The sequence below is a fragment of the Prionailurus bengalensis genome, unplaced genomic scaffold, assembly GCF_016509475.1.
Source record: "Prionailurus bengalensis isolate Pbe53 unplaced genomic scaffold, Fcat_Pben_1.1_paternal_pri Un_scaffold_96, whole genome shotgun sequence".
Classification (NCBI taxonomy): Eukaryota; Metazoa; Chordata; class Mammalia; order Carnivora; family Felidae; genus Prionailurus; species Prionailurus bengalensis.
Window position 1 is genome coordinate 73,358 of NW_025091193.1, and position 17,127 is coordinate 90,484.

At 51.0% G+C, this 17,127-nt stretch overlaps 1 protein-coding gene across 1 annotated transcript in view; it reads left to right on the forward strand.

The window, feature by feature from the left end:
- The window catches only part of LOC122478565 (liprin-alpha-1-like), a 30,344-nt gene extending 13,540 nt beyond the window's left edge, over positions 1-16,804 (forward strand). Inside the window, exons 4-11 of the mRNA XM_043572109.1 lie at positions 4,469-4,570; positions 4,842-5,052; positions 5,806-5,951; positions 7,468-7,614; positions 9,144-9,278; positions 10,467-10,576; positions 13,456-13,535; positions 16,658-16,804. Of these exons, the coding sequence (XP_043428044.1) occupies positions 4,469-4,570; positions 4,842-5,052; positions 5,806-5,951; positions 7,468-7,614; positions 9,144-9,278; positions 10,467-10,508 (783 nt within the window). The 3' untranslated portion in view covers positions 10,509-10,576; positions 13,456-13,535; positions 16,658-16,804. The remainder of the gene's footprint in view (positions 1-4,468; positions 4,571-4,841; positions 5,053-5,805; positions 5,952-7,467; positions 7,615-9,143; positions 9,279-10,466; positions 10,577-13,455; positions 13,536-16,657) is intronic.
- Positions 16,805-17,127: the final 323 nt, after the last annotated feature.

Below are 17,127 nucleotides of genomic sequence, written 5' to 3' on the forward strand. Positions count from 1 at the left end.
TAGCCGTGGGCTTTTCATAAATGGCTTTTATGATGTTTAAGTATGTCCCTTCTATCCCGACTGTCTCAAGGGTTTTTATTAAGAAAGGGTGCTGAATTTTGTCAAAGCCCTTTTCTGCATCGATTGACAGGCTCATATGGTTCTTATCTTTTCTTTTCTTACGGTGATGTATCACGTTGATTGATTTGCGAATGTGGAACCAGCCCTGCATCCCAGGAATGAATCCCGCTTGATCATGGTGGGTTATTCTTTTTATATGTGGTTGAATTCGATTTGCTCGTATCGTATTGAGAATTTTTGTGTCTATATTCATCAGGGATATTGGCCTGTAGTTCTCTTTTTTTACTGGGTCTCTGTCTGGTTTAGGAATCAAAGTAATACTGGCTTCATAGAATTTGACTGGAAGTTTTCCTTCCCTTTCTATTTCTTGGAATAGCTTAAGAAGGATAGGTATTATCTTTGCTTTAAACGTCTGGTAGAACTCCCGTGGGAAGCCATCTGGTCCTGGACCCTTATTTGTTGGGAGATTTTTGATAACCGATTCAATTTCTTCGCTGGTGATGGGTCTGTTCAAGCTTTCTCTTTCCTCCTGATTGAGTTTTGGAAGAGTGTGCATGTTTAGGAATTTGTCCATTTCTTCCAGGTTGTCCAATTTGTTGGCATATAATTTTTCATAGTATTCCCTGAGAATTGTTTGTATCTCTGAGGGATTGGTTGTAATAATTCCATTTTCATTCATGATTTTATCTATTTGGGTCATCTCCCTTTTCTTTTTGAGAAGCCTGGCTAGAGGTTTGTCAATTTTGTGTATCTTTTCAAAACACCAACTCTTGGTTTCATTGATCTGCTCTACAGTTTTTTTTAGATTCTATATTGTTTATTTCTGCTCTGATCTTTCTTATTTCTCCTCTTCTGCTGGGTTTAGGCTGCCTTTGCTGTTCTGCTTCTATTTCCTTTAGGTGTGCTCTTAGATTTTGTATTTGGGATTGCTCTTGTTTCTGGAGATAGGCCTGGATTGCAATGTATTTTCCTCTCAGGACTGCCTTCGCTGCATCCCAAAGCGTTTGGATTGTTGTATTTTCATTTTCCTTGGTTTCCATATATTTTTAAATTTCTTCTCTAATTGCCTGGTTGACCCACTCATTCTTTAGTAGGGTGTTCTTTAACCTCCATGCTTTGGGAGGTTTTCCAGACTTTTTCCTGTGGTTCATTTCAAGCTTCATAGCCTTGGGGTCTGAAAGTATGCATGGTACAATTTCAATTCTTGTATACTTATGAAGGGCTGTTTTGTGACCCAGTATATGACCTGTCTTGGAGAAAGTTCCATGTGCACTCGAGAAGAAAGTATATTCTGTTGCTTTGGGATGCAGAGTTCTAAATATATGTGTCAAGTCCATCTGATCCAATGTATCCTTCAGGGCCCTTGTTTCTTTATTGACCGTGTGTCTAGATGATCTATCCATTTCTGTAAGTGGAGTGTTAAAGTCCCCTGCATTGACCACATTCTTATCAATAAGATTGCTCATGTTTATGAGGAATTGTTTTCTATGTTTGGGGGCTCCTGTATTCGGCGTATCGACATTTATAATTGTTAGCTCTTCCTGATGGATAGGCCCTGTAATTATTATGAAATGCCCTTCTTCATCTCTTGTTACAGCCTTTGATTGAAAGTCTAGTCTGTCTGATATAAGTATGGCTACTCCAGCTCTCTTTTGGCTTCCAGTAGCATGATAAATAGTTCTCCATCCCCTCACTCTCAATCTAAAGGTGTCCTCAGGGCTAAAATGAGTCTCTTGTAGACAGCAAATAGATGGGTCTTGTTTTTTTTTTCCATTCTGATACCCTATGTCTTTTGGTTAGCGCATTTGGTCCATTTACATTCCGTGTTATTATAGAAAGATACGGGTTTAGAGTCCTTATGATGTCTGTATGTGTACAGTGTAGCCCCCACAAAAAGGGCTTCTGCACCCAAATCATCTGCAGAGACACAACCACCCACCCTTGTTGAGCCCTTTTGTGACTCTGCACTCCCTTGCTCTCAGCGTACTTCCTGAGTTGAGGGACAGAGCCGGGATGGAACTGGTCCAGGGCAAGGGCTCTGGTTGTGCAGCCGGACCACTGGCCACTGGGACTTGTTGCCTTCAGGAACCTGGGGTGAGCTTCCTACACAGGGCCAGCCGCCCTGCTCACACCCCCGCCTGTATCCGCTCATTCGGTCGCTGCTTCACCCCTTCCTACCCAACATCTTGGTGCTCACTTGTCTTTCTCATGAATAAATGTCGTTTGTGGCATTTTCCCCCCGACAGGGCACCTCCTTCTGCATGAAAAACCTGTGCAGGCAGCCATGGTCTCCTCAACTGATTTTCTTGGGTTTCACTTTTTGTGTTGGAGTGGTTGACATGCGGTGGATGGTAGTTCCTGCTTCTCTGCAATCTTCTCTCGGGCGTCTGGGAAACTGTCTTCTTCTTCGTGGTGGAAGCTGCTTCTCCTATCGTCTGGACCATTTTCAAAGCCAAACCCCTTTCTAAAATCACCAAGCTATCCTGTGCCTGCATTGAAATGTGCCAGTTTTCGATCTTTCCCTTCCTTCTGCCTTACGTCGTGATGTCAGGTCTTCACTTGTCTTGCAGTTTGAGTTGAGTCTGCAGGTGTGCCCGTCTCACAGCAGTCCTACATCCACAGAGATGCCACATCTTCCACACGAGACACAAAGATGTCTCACAAATAGCACCAGGTTTTTGGGTGTGCTGGGGTAGCCGTAGCGACAGCTTCGAGAATTTCCCTTTCTTTGTGCCTCCATGGTCTTCACGCTGGCCGGCTGGCAGCTGCAGCTGTGGACCTCAGGACATGTCAGGCCATTCAGCCTTTTCTTGTCATACCATGAGTCTTCTCTGCATCGCGGGAGCACGTCCAGCATCCCTGGGGACACTTCAAATGGGTCCCAGGATGTAATTAAGGTTCATGGTATTGCCCTTAACATGGTGAAAATGATGCAGGAACCCTGAGAAATCACTTCTCCTGTGGTGCTTGATTTCCTGGAGAAAGGAAGTGCTTACCAAGAGCTGAGTAGGAGATTCATGGATTCGTGCAACACTTGAGGGGACCTCAATAGCAACAGGAGGTGGTGCACACTTCCCCCAGAGGACAGCGTCTGCTACAGTTTGTGTTATGCGGTTAGGACTTAATCCTGCGTCTCCACATTTGTTTGCCTTTCTCTTGACCGCAAATGGCACCATGTAGGTACGGTCAGTTTCTGTGTGCAAAATGATACGTTTTATCTTGTTAGAGTAGGTTTGTGTATGTTTTCGGAGAGGAAATGCTCTAATAGCCTAGTATCTGCGTATATTTCATGCACTCATGGCCTCCCGTTTACTTACTAGTGTTGATATTTCGTAGCTGCTCAGCTCATCTGCCAGTCTTTCCAAATGTCACTCATCTCCAGAAAAGTTTCCAATGTATTTATTGGAACAAAAATCCCCACATAGAAATGGGCCTGCACAGTCCTACCTCAAGGATCAGATAGGCTTCTGTGGGTTCACCTTGTCAAGTCAGATTGCAAGGAACGTGGTCAGTTCTGTGGTAACATTCCCCTTGATTTGGAAAGGGTTAATTTATGAAAGAAATTGAAGTATGTCACCAGTTTGTACTTGGATTTTCTAGAATTGCTGAAATCAACAACTCTCTTTATTTGGAATGTCAGTTGTTAAGTGAACGTTTATCCCCTCGTCTGTCCTACAGAGACCAAAGCTCTGGGGCGCCTGGGTGTCTCAGGGCATTAAGCGTCTGACTCTTGGTTTCAGCTCAGGTCATGATGTAATGGTTCAGGGATTGAGCCCTGCACCGGGCTCTGCGCTCGACTGACTGGAGAGTGTGCGTCCACCTCCTTGGAGCCCACCTGTACGCCATGTCCTGGGCAGGCACTCAGTATTGGTGGGAGAGAAGCCCCACGCGGGGTGGTGGGCCCTGGCATCACTATCCTCAGAAACCCTTCCTCCATAATATTTCCTGCTTGCCTATGGAAAGAAGTCGTAAACTCGCCCTTTCGTCAAGAGTCCTACCATCATTTTTGAAAAGTCCATCGGGTAGGGTTGAGTCTGATTGAGCCAGAGGTTCAGGCCAAGACAGCAGCTTTTGAGGACCGTCAGCCTTTCCCCACTGCCGCTCCACAAGCCTGCTTGCCAGACGAGGCCAGAGGCTGCAGGTGGGCAGGAGGCTTCTCGGCCTGTTGCTCCCGAGTCAGCAGAGTTCCTGAGTCCTAGACCTGCCAGGCACCTGAAAACGTCTGTCCCCTTGAGTGTCGGTCCCTCCGAAAATCCCCGGGACTCCTGTGGGTGGTGAGGAGGGGACTGGTGTGTGTGATGCTACTTGAGGGTGGTGGGTGCTGGGACTCTGGAGGGCCACGGAGGCCTGGTGTGCTCTGGTAAAGACCCCCTGTGTCTCTCCACTTCTGTCCCCTCTCCGACCCCAGGAGTGTGCAGCTCTCGCTGCAGAGCTCCACACCTGCAGGGAGCAGCTCATGCAGAGAGAGGAGGAGATCGCCAACCTGAAGGCGGAGAGAAACAACACCAGGGTCAGTAGGCGCACTGCCAGTGTCTTTAAACACAGGACACCATTCACGCCCCTTGTCCACATGTCCCCGTGGAGTTGGCTGGGACCTATTGTTCTCAAACCTTGTTTGATCCGTGAGGAGGAGTAAGGCTATTTTCACACATTCGAGGGGGTGGCTCCCTACCTGGGATCTGAATTGAAGGGATTCAGACTTGGTTTTGCATTTGGTGAACTTGAGGCCCGGAATTGAAGGTGTTCTTGAAACACGGTTTTCCTTTTGCCTCTCCCACCAGGTGCTGCTGGAACATTTGGAGTTCCTCGTCTCCAGGCACGAGAGAGCTCTTCAAAAAACAGTCATACGGCGACAGGCGAAGACTCCGGCCGGCGTGTCCAGTGAGGCGGAGGTGCTCAAGGTCCTCAACTCCATATTGGAGAAGGACAAAACCGAGGCTGAAATGGTGTGCCTAGCCACGGCGGTTCTCAATTTGTGCACATGCTGTGTGTTCTAGGCACACTTTGTGTGTTTGTGTGACTGGAGTTTCCTTTTCATCTTCTTGAATTCTTGTAAGAAGACAGGTCTGTATGGTTAAAAAGCAGTAGTTGGTGGAAATGTTGTGTGTATCCATTGGCTAGTACAAATTGCATAATGTAATTTATTTCGGGGAAGATTTGTCTCGAATGTAAAATTGAAAGCGGTTAACAAGCAAGTTTGTGAACAGGAGCATCCGTGAAAAAGCTTACCAGCATTCTGTCATGTTCTTTGAGGCGAGGGGGTCTTAGAGTAACTGTATAGTAAGGACTAATGAAACACCTCTGTGTACCAACTCAATCCCTTTGTTTCCAGGTGAGAGAGCAGTTACGTGTGGCACTGGAGGGGTGTAGTTTCGTAGAAGAATTAGGGGCCACACGCAGAGTTCAGCTCCAGACATCATCCCAGGATTTGATTGGAGGGGGTTTCCTTTTTATCCATTGTTTTTAAAACAACACGGGGGGCCTGGGTGGCGCAGTCGGTTAAGCGTCCGACTTCAGCCAGGTCACGATCTCGCGGTCCGTGAGTTCGAGCCCCGCGTCAAGCTCTGGGCTGATGGCTCAGAGCCTGGAGCCTGTTTCCGATTCTGTGTTTCCCTCTCTCTCTGCCCCTCCCCCGTTCATGCTCTGTCTCTCTCTGTCCCCCAAAAAATAAATAAACATTGAAAAAAAAAAACAACATAGGAAGACTAGCAGTGGGGGCCCTCACATGTTGCTTCCCTTTCTGAGTGTCAAAGGTGCAGAGCCAGGTGAAAGAGCTCCTGACTACCCTGTGCATTCTCGTGGCCAAGCTGGAAGAGGACCTAGACACCTCAAGGAAAGACCTCATCCTTTCTGAAGCAAGGAACACCATATTACAAAGAGATGTCCGTGAAGTGAGTGTCAGTTGAAATGGCCACGCCATCGTCGAGCCTAACGTGGGGTGTTTGGTTCGGCCTTGCCCCGTGTGTCCTTCGTCTCCCACGGGTTTTGAACGTTTGGAGTTTGGTAGAAGTAGCAGCAGAACGGGACGTGACTCCGGGGCCTGGGCGGGCTGCCTCCCCGTCTGTGTGGTGGAATCTGTCCTCCCTGGGCTCTCCCCTGCAGAGGCCTGGCAGGCAGGCGGCGGAGTGGCCTCGGGTGTGGAGTGTGGGCCACCTGAGCTTGGCCCATGCCATGCTCTCGGTCCGTTTTGGGAACACACTCGGCACGTAGGAACCAGCGTGGTGCTGCCAGGTCGTTTCCGGGGGCACGGCCTTGCGGGGGCGGCTTTGCCAGGGGCTGTCACGGCCACCTCTGCCGCCCTGCCCTCCTCCCAGGGGTTCCGTGCCCCTGGTCGTGGCGGTCAGAGTGAGCGAGGCGCAGCCCTCTGGTTCTGGTGTAAGGTCATGGAGGAGTGCGGCCGCTTCTGCACGTGTGGACGTCGATGGGAATCTGATCATTGTCACAGAAACTAGTAAGGGTAGGATGGTTTCTCTGTGCCTCCTCCTGTCACTGTGAGCTACCCTTTGCGGACAGTCCCCGCCCACCCCACCCCCAGCCCGGAAATGCCACCTCGGAACACCCTGTCAGACCCTTGAGGGTGTAAGTGCACGAGCAGTCTGTTTAGTACCCTAGTGTGGGGGAGATCGTGTCAGAATTTAAAACAAAAGTATTTGCAGAAATTATAGAACCTGTTCAGTGAAGTTGTTTGGCAAAGGTGGGGAGAGACCCCTCAGCAGAGTTCAAGATGCAGAGAATTTAGGAAATCATTTCTTAGGACTCATCATTTTCACTCTTGAGACTGCTGACATAAATTGCTTAGTAAACACGGAGGGCTGGAAGAGGAATCTTTCCCGTGTTGGACAAGAAAAGCAGGGCAGGACGTTCTGGTTCCATTGGCAGTGTCAGATACCATGGGATACAATGTTGTTACAGGGTTAGGCTATAGAAGATGACTTCCAGTTATATGAAAGGTGGAGTTTGGCTTCCATTTGTTAACACTGCTGCTTCAACTCTGTGGTAATTGGATGAGATTTCATCCACCTTTTCCCCGGAAAAAGGATGGTTGTCTCATGGTGTGTGCCTCCAGAGGCAAGTCGCTGTTCTGTGGAAAGCTCAACGGTGTCCGGAGGCAACCGAGGTGATTTCCGGGAGACTTTATTATCCGTTTGTCTTTGAACACATGGGAAAGAATAAGCCTGGGAAACTGGTCAGAATCCTGAGCAGCCTCCGCACTGTCGGCACAGAGCCTGACACGGGGCGGGCGCCAACTCACAAAGCGACACCGGCTGAGCCACCCAGGTACCCCGAGGATGCTACTTTTCTGTTTGTTTGGAAAATGAGGATTTCGCCCGGTTTTTGTGTCTGGAGCGTGTTAATGTGTCGTACGCTAATTCTTTCCCTGTTTTCCCTCTGAAATACCTGCTGTAGGCCGTGGCCCAGAAGGAAGACATGCAAGACAGGATCACTACCCTTGAGAAGCGCTGCCTCAGGGCACAGCACAAAGCCACCTCTCTGCACGACCTCAAGGATAAACTTGAAAACGAGATCGCAAAGAAGGACTCTCTGCATCGACAGGTCGTTGGTTTCGTTGAACTTCATTCCACTTTTATTAATTACAAGTCAAGTTAAGGACCAAGTGTCAATGTCAAGGTTTTAGGATCTTAGAATCTTGTGTTGACCAGCGGGGTTACTTCAACGTCCAGGGTTTAATTCTTTCGAATTTTATGGAAGCATGTTATGGGGCTCCCCTCCTTGATTCCTTCTTTGTCTTGTCTTACATGCACGTTACTCTGTTGCCTGTTAGCACTGTTTCCAAAGGAGCAGGGAGTGGCCGGGAATGTGTAGGCAGCTGGCCATTTTGGTTAGTACCTGAGATCGGGGGGAATGGCAGGGGCAGAAGCACAGTCTGGCGTGAGGATGTGAGACCCTGTGCTTTGGGAAGCAGCACGTCTCTTCCTTGGTTGTCTCAGGTCATCCGGCATTGAACAGGAACACCACATCCAGCTTCTTGGAAACAGAGAGAGCTTTGTCTGGTGTGTTTGTCAAATGTGTCAGTCGACCCAACATGATAATCAAAGTGAAATACTAGGAAGCCATTAAAATGACATCGAGGAATGCTGTTTGAGAGCACGTAACATGTTCCAAAGCATGAGAGTAAAGGGCAGATCACGAAATACTATGTGTACAGCATGTGATTTATTTTGGAGGGTTTTAAAGCATGATACGCGGTCTGTATATACACACAGAGCTATATGCACACAGAAGATGGAAGGAGTCTGTGGGAACAAACGTTAACCTTGCAAAAACCTCACCTTGTACGTGATTTTTAAAATGACTTTATATATTTTTAATGCTTATTTATTTTTGAGAAAGGGAGCCAGAGTGAGAGAGAGGGAGACACAGAATCCAAAGCAGGCTCCAGGCTCTGAGCTGTCAGCACAGAGCACGAGGCGGGGTTGACCCCATGAGCTATGAGATCATGACCTGAGCCGAAGGTGGACGCTTAACCGACTGAGCCACCTCGGCTTCCCTACAAGTCCTTTAACAAAAAATCTCGTGTCTAACTTTTCCACGTTGAAGGTTTCCACGTTTTTGGTCAAGAGGGAGAGTGTTTTTGTTGAATAATGGTACACTTCCAAAAAGAACTCAACTGGCATCAGGCATGCTCTCAGAAGCTCTGTGCTGGCTGATGTGCCCACCTCAGAATGTCCTATGTAGCGAGCCCTCGGACCACAGTATAAATATGTTTACGAAGGGTTAGGACCTCACCCTTCTCTCCTTAACTGGTCAGGAAGAACGAGCAAGCTCCTCCAGAAGATGGGTTTTCTTTAATGTGTGGGAACTTTGTCTTTGGAAAGACTTCTTTGAAGATACTGAAGAAGAGCAAAGAGTTTGGCAAGACATGTTTTGCGTAGTGAAAGGAGGACCAAGGCCGTGGGTGACTCCTTGCAGAAAGGAAAGGTTTACTCTGAAGCACCTACCAAACTGTTGGCTTCGGTCAGAACTAACAGCAGATCTCTGCATTCAGATTTTGTTTCACTTTATTAAAAATGGAAACGGAGAGAAGACTTGCTACACTTTGATGCTTTGCCTTCATTTCCTAGACTGTGGATCAAAACCGCCAGTTGCAAGAGCGCCTGGAGGTGGCGGAGCGGAGGCTGCAGCAGACCCCGAGGAAGGCCAAGTCGCTGCCTGAGGTGGAAGCCGAGCCGGCCCAGAGGGTGGCCACCCTCTGCAAGGTGGGGCCCCCGTTTCCTTCTGGGTCCCATGGTGGGAATGTCATTTTCATGGCGGTCCGTTCTTGTATCTCATTTCTCACCGGTAACGTCGGCGTGCCAAAGTCCGCGAACCAGCTGAGATCTGTTTTCGGTGCTACTTTGTCTGAGATTGGAATGCTTTTCAAACGGCAGGCATCATCCCCAGTTTTGTTCCCTCCGGTTTTGTCCGACGTGTGCTGTTTGCCGTTGGCTGCATCTAAGACTCACTGCTTTTCAGACTTAAGTCAGCGACTCAAAACTCAAGATAGTAGCCTTGGGCAAGAGAAGGACAGGGGTGCCTGGCCGGCTCAGTCAGTGGAGCTTGGGACTCTTGATCTCAGGGTCATGAGTCTGAGCTCCCCGTTGGGTGTAGAGCTTACCGAAGGAAAAAAAAAAGCAAAGAAAGCATAGAATTTTTCCGAGAAATGAGAAAATCCTATCCTCTTTTAAACACAATCGTGTTTATTTAAAAAATTCTTAAATGTTCATTTATTTGACACAGACAGAGAGGGCGAGCATGGGCACATACATGAGCAGGGGAGGGGCAGAACGAAGGAGATAGAATGCCAAGTAGGCTCCATGGTATCAGTACAGAGCCTGACCCAGGGCTCGAACGCCCAAACCTTGAGTTCATGACCTGAGCTGAAGCCAAGAGTCAGAACCCGACTGACTGAGCCACCCAGACACCCCTTTAAGAAATAAATCTTTAAGGAATTCACTCGGGGGTTCCACAAATAGAGTCGAGGAACGTGCCAGACACAGTCCCTGCCCTCCCAGCTCTCACAGCCCTCACCACCCACAGAGGAAGGCAGCAGTTGAAGAGGTAGTTTCCAGACATGATGTAGTCTGTGCTGGGATCGAGTGATGCACACAGGACGAGGGAGCACATGACTGGGCAGCCAGTCCATCCTTCCGGAACCTGGGCTGAGGGAACCTGTAGCAGGGAGCCTGTCGGTGCTTCTGTGTCACCGGTTCCAGTGCAGTGAGGGTCCCAGTGGGAAGGGGGGTGGGTTCGTCACGGGATAATGGCCCTCAAGGCTGCCATCAAGTCGGGCAGGCGGCATTGGGCGCCCACAGGCCCAGGCTCCAACAGAGCCTCTCCTCCTTTGTGATCTGCATGCCAAGTCTCCGTTTCTTTTCTCGCCTGTCCTGTCTCCTGTCCCTGGTCAGCCGTGTAGCCCGACCCTTTGTCTTTGGACACTGTGCTGCTGAGGAAGCTAAGTTGTTGGAAGTAACTTCAGCGTCATCTAAAAGAGAGAATGGCTGCTGCGGAAGATAAGGTAGGGCATGAGAGACAGCGGCTGAGTGCCCCCATCCTCACAGAGGAGACGCTCACGTTGTGATCCTGAGGAGCAGCGTGGAGCAGAGGCTAACAGCCACTGCAGAAAGTAGAAATGATTCTTTCACGTGGAAAAACTGCAGGCTGTTACCCACTGCCTACGTTAAGTTCCCAGTGTCCTGTCCCTGCCCGACGTATGTGTGCGGGAAGGTGCGTCTCACTGTCTAGAAGAGGAGTATGGTCTGGGGAGGGCCCGAGAGTGAGTATTTTAGGCTTTTCCTAACTGAGACGTAAGGAGTAAGCTAGCTTCATGCTAATCAAAGATGGGCACAGAAACAGCCATAGGCAGTATATAACTAAGGGGAGGGGCCGTGTGCCGATAACCCTTTGTTGAGAGGACCCGGCGGTGGCTGGATGTGGTCGGCAGGCCCTCGTTTGCCACCCCTGTGCTGGAACCTTCAGCCTGGTTCTTGTCTGGGGAGCTAATTTCTACCTCTTTTGTCCAGAACGACCGGTAGGAGTGCGCAGTTCTGTCAGGCATTTAACCAGCTGAAAACAGAGTTTCTCCTGTTCCATCTCCTGCCTTCCCTCTTTTCATCTGGGTTGCAAAGAGTCGAAGCCTGGACTCTCACACCATCATAACGGATACACTTGAGGTGTAACGGGAGGGAAGCAGTATCATAGCATCTCTGTGAGAGAAGCTCTGGTGGGGACAGTTGGATGCGGACCTGATACTACCGGTTCTGGTGACACCTGTGTCCCTGTAGATGAGCCCAGAATCTTCCCTAAGATTGGCACTTGGAGACACCAGTGAGCAATGCTAATTACACGACACACTTGTTTTGGGTAAAACCCATTATGAGGTGCGTTATTATACCCCACGTGAGGTTCTACCTTGATCCCTGGGGCCAGCCTTTCGGTAGAAAGTTGTATGTGAGATTGGAAGTATATGTACGAAACTTAGGTCAGGTTTCCCAAGTGACTGAGGCATCACAGACCCTAAAAGCTAGTACAAACCAGTGTACCTGCTGCAAGTAAACTTAGGAACTTGTCATACTTACAGTCAGACAGTGATCCGTGAAGAAATTGTACATGGACAAAGTATGAGTAAAGGCTGTTACTGCAGTTTCACAGACAGCATTTCACTGTGTGGTCATGTGACCCGGTTCGTTGGTATGGCCATCCGCTCCATGCCTTGTCTGTGGTGCTGCGTTATGGTAAAGAGAAACGTCGGCATGCTCTAGCATGTGGAACGTTTGAAAGAATCAACAGTAAAGGACTGTGTGTACCTTTCTCAGAAGACTCTGTTAGGAGAAGTTGGCAATCTGAAAAAACAGTTATAAGAAACGCAACATGAGAAGGTATTTCCATCTCTCAATCATTCAGTGATCGGTTGAGACTGGAAAGGAGCAGGTGACCTCTGGGGCTCACACTTCCTCCAAGGCGAGCCACCACTGTGCTTTCGAGCGGCCCCACGCTGGCAAGTCTGAATGGCACGCATGTGGCGGAGTTGGAGCCGAGCAGCCTATGGGGTTCAGATTTCTGAGTCACTTTGGGGGTTCGCTCGAAAGCGAAAATGTTCGCGTAAACCTTTCGTTGAGTGCAGCGTAGCCCAGCAGGAAGGTAACAGGTGACACGGGTGTCATCCCAAGGGTTCTCGAGGCTGCATTTGAAAAGGTCAAACAGGGACGCCTGGGTGGCACAGTCGCTTAAGCGTCCGACTTCAGCCAGGTCACGATCTCGCAGTCTGTGAGTTCGAGCCCCACGTCGGGCTCTAGGCTGATGGCTCAGAGCCTGGAGCCTGTTTCCGATTCTGTGTCTCCCTCTCTCTCTGCTCCTCCCCCATTCATGCTCTGTCTTTCTCTGTCCCAAAAATAAATTAAAAAAAAAAAAAAGGTTGCAATGGTCAAACAGACGGGTGATGTTTAGTTTTCATGCAGCCTGATGCAAGCAACATGTTATTGTATCATGTAAATAGTGTAGACATGAAGGAGCTACTCTACAATGTTTTTCCACATTCAGTCCTTGCAACCCACGGGGCATCTCACAGTGCCATCCCCTGTGGTTGGGACCAGCCCCATTTTGGGCGCTCAGTTAGCCACGTGCGGCGGTGTCTCCGGCCTGGGACGGCACTGCCTAGGGGCTAGTTGTGTGACCGAAGCTCCTCGTCGGTTTGCTCCCTGGTGCTGCGTGTGCAGACGTGAGGCTGGGCTGCAGAGGGTCCACGACGGACCACGTGCCTATTGCACAGAAGGGCTATTCCCCCACCGCCCAGAAAGTCCTGCTCCTCTCTACATAATTAGGAAGAAGTCCTAGTGGCTCGGTGTTTCTCCTCTGTAACCTTGCTATGCCTGAGACCTAACTGTTCAGTAGGGTTTAGGACGTTCACTTGGTGATCTGGGTGTTTCCTGGAGGACTCTTGGAGAGAATGGTCTTGGGGTTTGTAACTGCTGAATTTACCCATCGTGGTTATGATGGTCAGCATTTCAGCACACTTGATGCTAGTAGTGTTTTCCATTTGTTCTTGAATTCTAATGAACCTACAGTGTTGTATCAGTTTCAAGTAGACAGCATACGGTTTCAACAATTGCACACGTGACTCTTTGCTCGTCACCATCACTGTGGTCACCGTGTGTCACCATACAGAGTCCTTAGGGTATCACAGACCGTATTCCCTGTACTGTGCTTTTCATCCCCGAGACGGCCTTATTTGATATCTGGATGCTGATGCCTCGTAATCACCATCATCTCTTTTGCCCACCGCCCCTACTCTCCTCTCCTCTGGCCACTACCAGTTTGTGCTCTGTGTTGAACGGACTCCTGACAAAGACTAGTTAACCTTGCTTGCAGTGAGTGTCGTTGTCATTTGCTGCTTTGCAGGATCACCTTCTACGGAATTTGGAAGCACTCAGGGCCGTATTAAAGCGGGCAAGAGTGAGAGGCTCTTCGCTTCACCACGGGTATGACACTTCCCGGTTCACAGATCTGTTTGAGATGCGGCTGGGGGCGGCTTCCCTCTGTCACCAGTATGACCTGAACCAGCTCATGGTTCCAAAGTAGAACCGTGGGTGTGCTATGGTATGACCCGAACCGGATCAGAGTTACACACAATAACCCTGAGTGTGTTGTAGTCTGACGCGATCCATTTTCCAGGGACCGGCTAACTGATGATGGGGCGGGGCTGGGGGGGACACTGCCCTTCACCGTGCCTAACATGAACCACCTCACAAACACCTATGTTGGCACCTGCTGTGTATCTTCCAGAGGAATCCTTTGGCCGAATGGGCAGAGTGACTGGATGTAGCTCAGGGAGCCGGTAGCTTAGTAGTTGGCAAGAGGGAGAAGTACAACCTCATTCCAGAGGTTAGGTTTGGAATCTCAGGAGACCGGGAGGCATGACAGAGCTCGCAGCCATGGGAGGAGGAGTGGAAGTTAGGGCAAGTTCTGTTCGTGTTTGGGTGGGTTTCTTTGCGGCCTCCCTCCACCGAGTGTGGCAGTGATGGTGTGGGGCTAGGAGGGGTCCAGCGTGCCAGGTTCGGCCCAGCATCCCTGGAAGCTATGGTCCCTTCCGCAACGCCAGTGGGGTCACCATGGGAGTGCACACGTGGCCATGGTTGTGAAGGTCACCTTGACATTGGTGGGGTTAGCGCAGTGCTCGCAGTTTCTTATATGTTTGAAAAGACTGGAGAATGACATGTAATCGCTGTAACTCTGTTGGGACGTTGGTGAGTCGCCTGTGAGGGAGTGGGTCAGCCGGTTTGTGAGCTGCGTCCTGCAGACAGTAATTGTCAGCAAGGTATTAAAAGGTTTGCTTGCTTCTTTGTAGGAAATGGGTACCATGTGAGAGTCATTCTGGTGTGACAGTGCCTCGAGTAGCTGACTGGGCCCCTTAGGTGCAGGAAGGAGGCTCCTGCTCCAAAGGCAGGCCCACTCAGGCCTCACTGGGGTCTGTGCGGCTGCCGACGGGGGCTCTCGGGAGAGTCGAGGGTGTGCTGTGGCTGTCCTTGTTGAGCCTGCTTGTAGGAGAGAGAAGTCAGTGCAGGTAGAGTCACAAGCGGCCCTCCCTGTCCACGGAACTACTGGTGGCACAGCGAATGTGTGTCCAGAGAGAGAAGCACCCAGGAAGATCCAGGCACAGAGCAGCCTCTTGGTTGGCTGACGGAGATCCTCGCCAGCAAGACACCAGTGTGCTGAGTGTCACCATTCCAGGGCTTGAAGACGGGTATGTGTGAGGAGGCCAAGGGAGCAAACAGTGGATGCGGTGCAGGCCACTCGAGTGCATGTTGGAGTTCTCAAGGGAAGGGGCTGTGCAGGCCCCTGGAGGGTGGCACCCTGGGGCAGTTGCCATAAGAGGGACGTCCACGCCCGTCACCCGCCTGAGGTGAGCTGGCCAAGGAGAAGGATAGAGAGGATCGCAGTGCTCCCGTGGTTGCGGAGGCATTGGCCGCGGTCACAGGTGGCCTTGTGGTCAGAAGACCCCGGGCAGGAGACCGGCTGAGGAACAGGGTCTGTTTGAAGCCGTCTCCCAAAGTGCTCTCTCGTCTGGTGGCAGAAGAGAGGCTGCTGGGAGCTGTGTCGCCGTGAGCGGCCAGAGGCCGTGGGGACGAGACTGGGAAGGCGGCAGGCAGGCTGGAAAGCTGAGCCCTCCTGGCACGACCTCATAGCCACGTCTTCTGTTTGTGTCGTCCTCTAGCAAGATGACATGGTCTGGGTTGCAGAGGAAAAGAAAGGTGTCAGACCCACTTCCACACGCAGGCGGGGCAGATGGGAGAGAGCTCTGGGATAGGACTGGGTGCAGGGTGGTGGGGTCGGGAGCCAGGGAGCCTGAGATAGGGTGTCAGAGTCAGGGGACACACGCGAACCTCAGTGGAGCCATGAACCATGCCAGGTCCCATGCGGGGTGGCGTGTGTGGCTCTCCCCGATTGGCGATGTGTCGTGGCCGCACAGCGGTGAAGCCAGACCACCTGAGCTCAGGTGAGCAGTTGTTCTGGAAACGGGGGGACCAGAGGAGGGGAAGATGGTTGTGGCCAGCGGGCAGTCCCGACTTGGCTGTCTTAGAAGCAATCAGTACCCTGAGGCAGCACGTGTCAATGACGTTTCTTGAAAGGCCGCAGAGAAGAGCTTGAAGCACCACAGAGGAGACGCCCTGTCGTGGTGGCTCTGTCTCCAGGCCACAAGGGGTGATGCCAGGGGCCCCCTCTCTAGTTGATGTGAATCAGATGGGCGTGTTCTGTCTCCCGAGACCATAAGGATTGGTGAAATGGAAGGCAGCCTCTCTTCTTTTCCAGAGAGCAAGGAGCCACTGGACTCCCGTGCAGGGTTCAAGTGTGGAGGGTGAGCCCGTGGCTGAGGCTGGGCACGTGGGCTGGCCGGTGCTCCTTCACAGCTGCTGCCCAGAGCTTCGTGCCCAGAGCCTTTGCTGAGGGGAGCAGCTGACAGCCCAATTAAGTGACTCCACCCTAGGGGCTCGGGGCTCCATGGAACTTTTCTGGAGACTTCTGTGGCCAAGGGGGACATTTGTCTGTTAGTCTAACTGCACAGAGGCCAGAGACGCTTTTGCCTTGGAAACACCGGGCGCATTGCCACCTCCTGTGTACGGGAGCTGCGAGGTGTGGTTCCCGAGGATCCTGCTGCGACTGCCCCTGGGGCGCCCGATAGTGGCTGGTGGAGGAAAACCTGGGGTCACCTGGCATCACAGCAAGGGCCTTGGCACACGTGGGCCGATGGCAGGTGAAGGCCAGAGGGACGTATAGGAGTGCTTTCCGGTCAGTTGGGCAGGAGGTGGTGCAGACACGCAGGACGACAGCTTGACTGGGGGCAGGCGCTGCTCCACCTCGGGGACGTCTGGGCCACGGGGATGCGTTGCACCTGCTGGGCCCGGGAGACCCTGTCTCCACAGGGCCCGGCTAGCGGGCTTGCACTGGAGCCAGGGGCAAAGACGCCTTCCTTGGAGACCTTTTTCTCTGACCTCATTTTCCCAATGGATGGGTTCTGGCCTGGCTGACAAAGTCCACTTTTCTTTAGATAACAACCTTGGTGTGTGTGTGCGTGTTTGTTTGATTGTTTTCCTCCGTATTTCAGGCGGACGCACGTCGGCAGCATCCCAGCTTCCAGGTTCCGTCTGGCGGACGGCCCCACGGATGCCAGCAGCAGCAGCAGCAGCAGCAGCGCGGTGTTGCGGCGCCACCGGAAAGGCCGTGTGGCCCGTCTGCGACATGAGCCTTCCAAGGCAAGGACCTCCATCCTCTGGGGGCTCTCGTGGGACCCACCTGCCTGCTCCAATGTCTCCTGCCTTTTCCTCTGTCTGTGAGGCTCTTCTGGAACTAAAGGACTGATAGGCTGCTTTCTCTTTTCCCCTTCCCCCATTCTTCTTTTGCTGCCTTAGAATTTACTTTTGAGAGCTTTTGTTCTTTCTTTGTGTAAAGTAGCAATGTGGATTCAGATAGGACCTAGTGTTAAGCACAGCACAATGCAAATTAGTAAGGGTTTGAAACGCTAATGAAGGTTAAATGAACATGTGTATTCATCCTTAAACAACAAAGAATTCACCT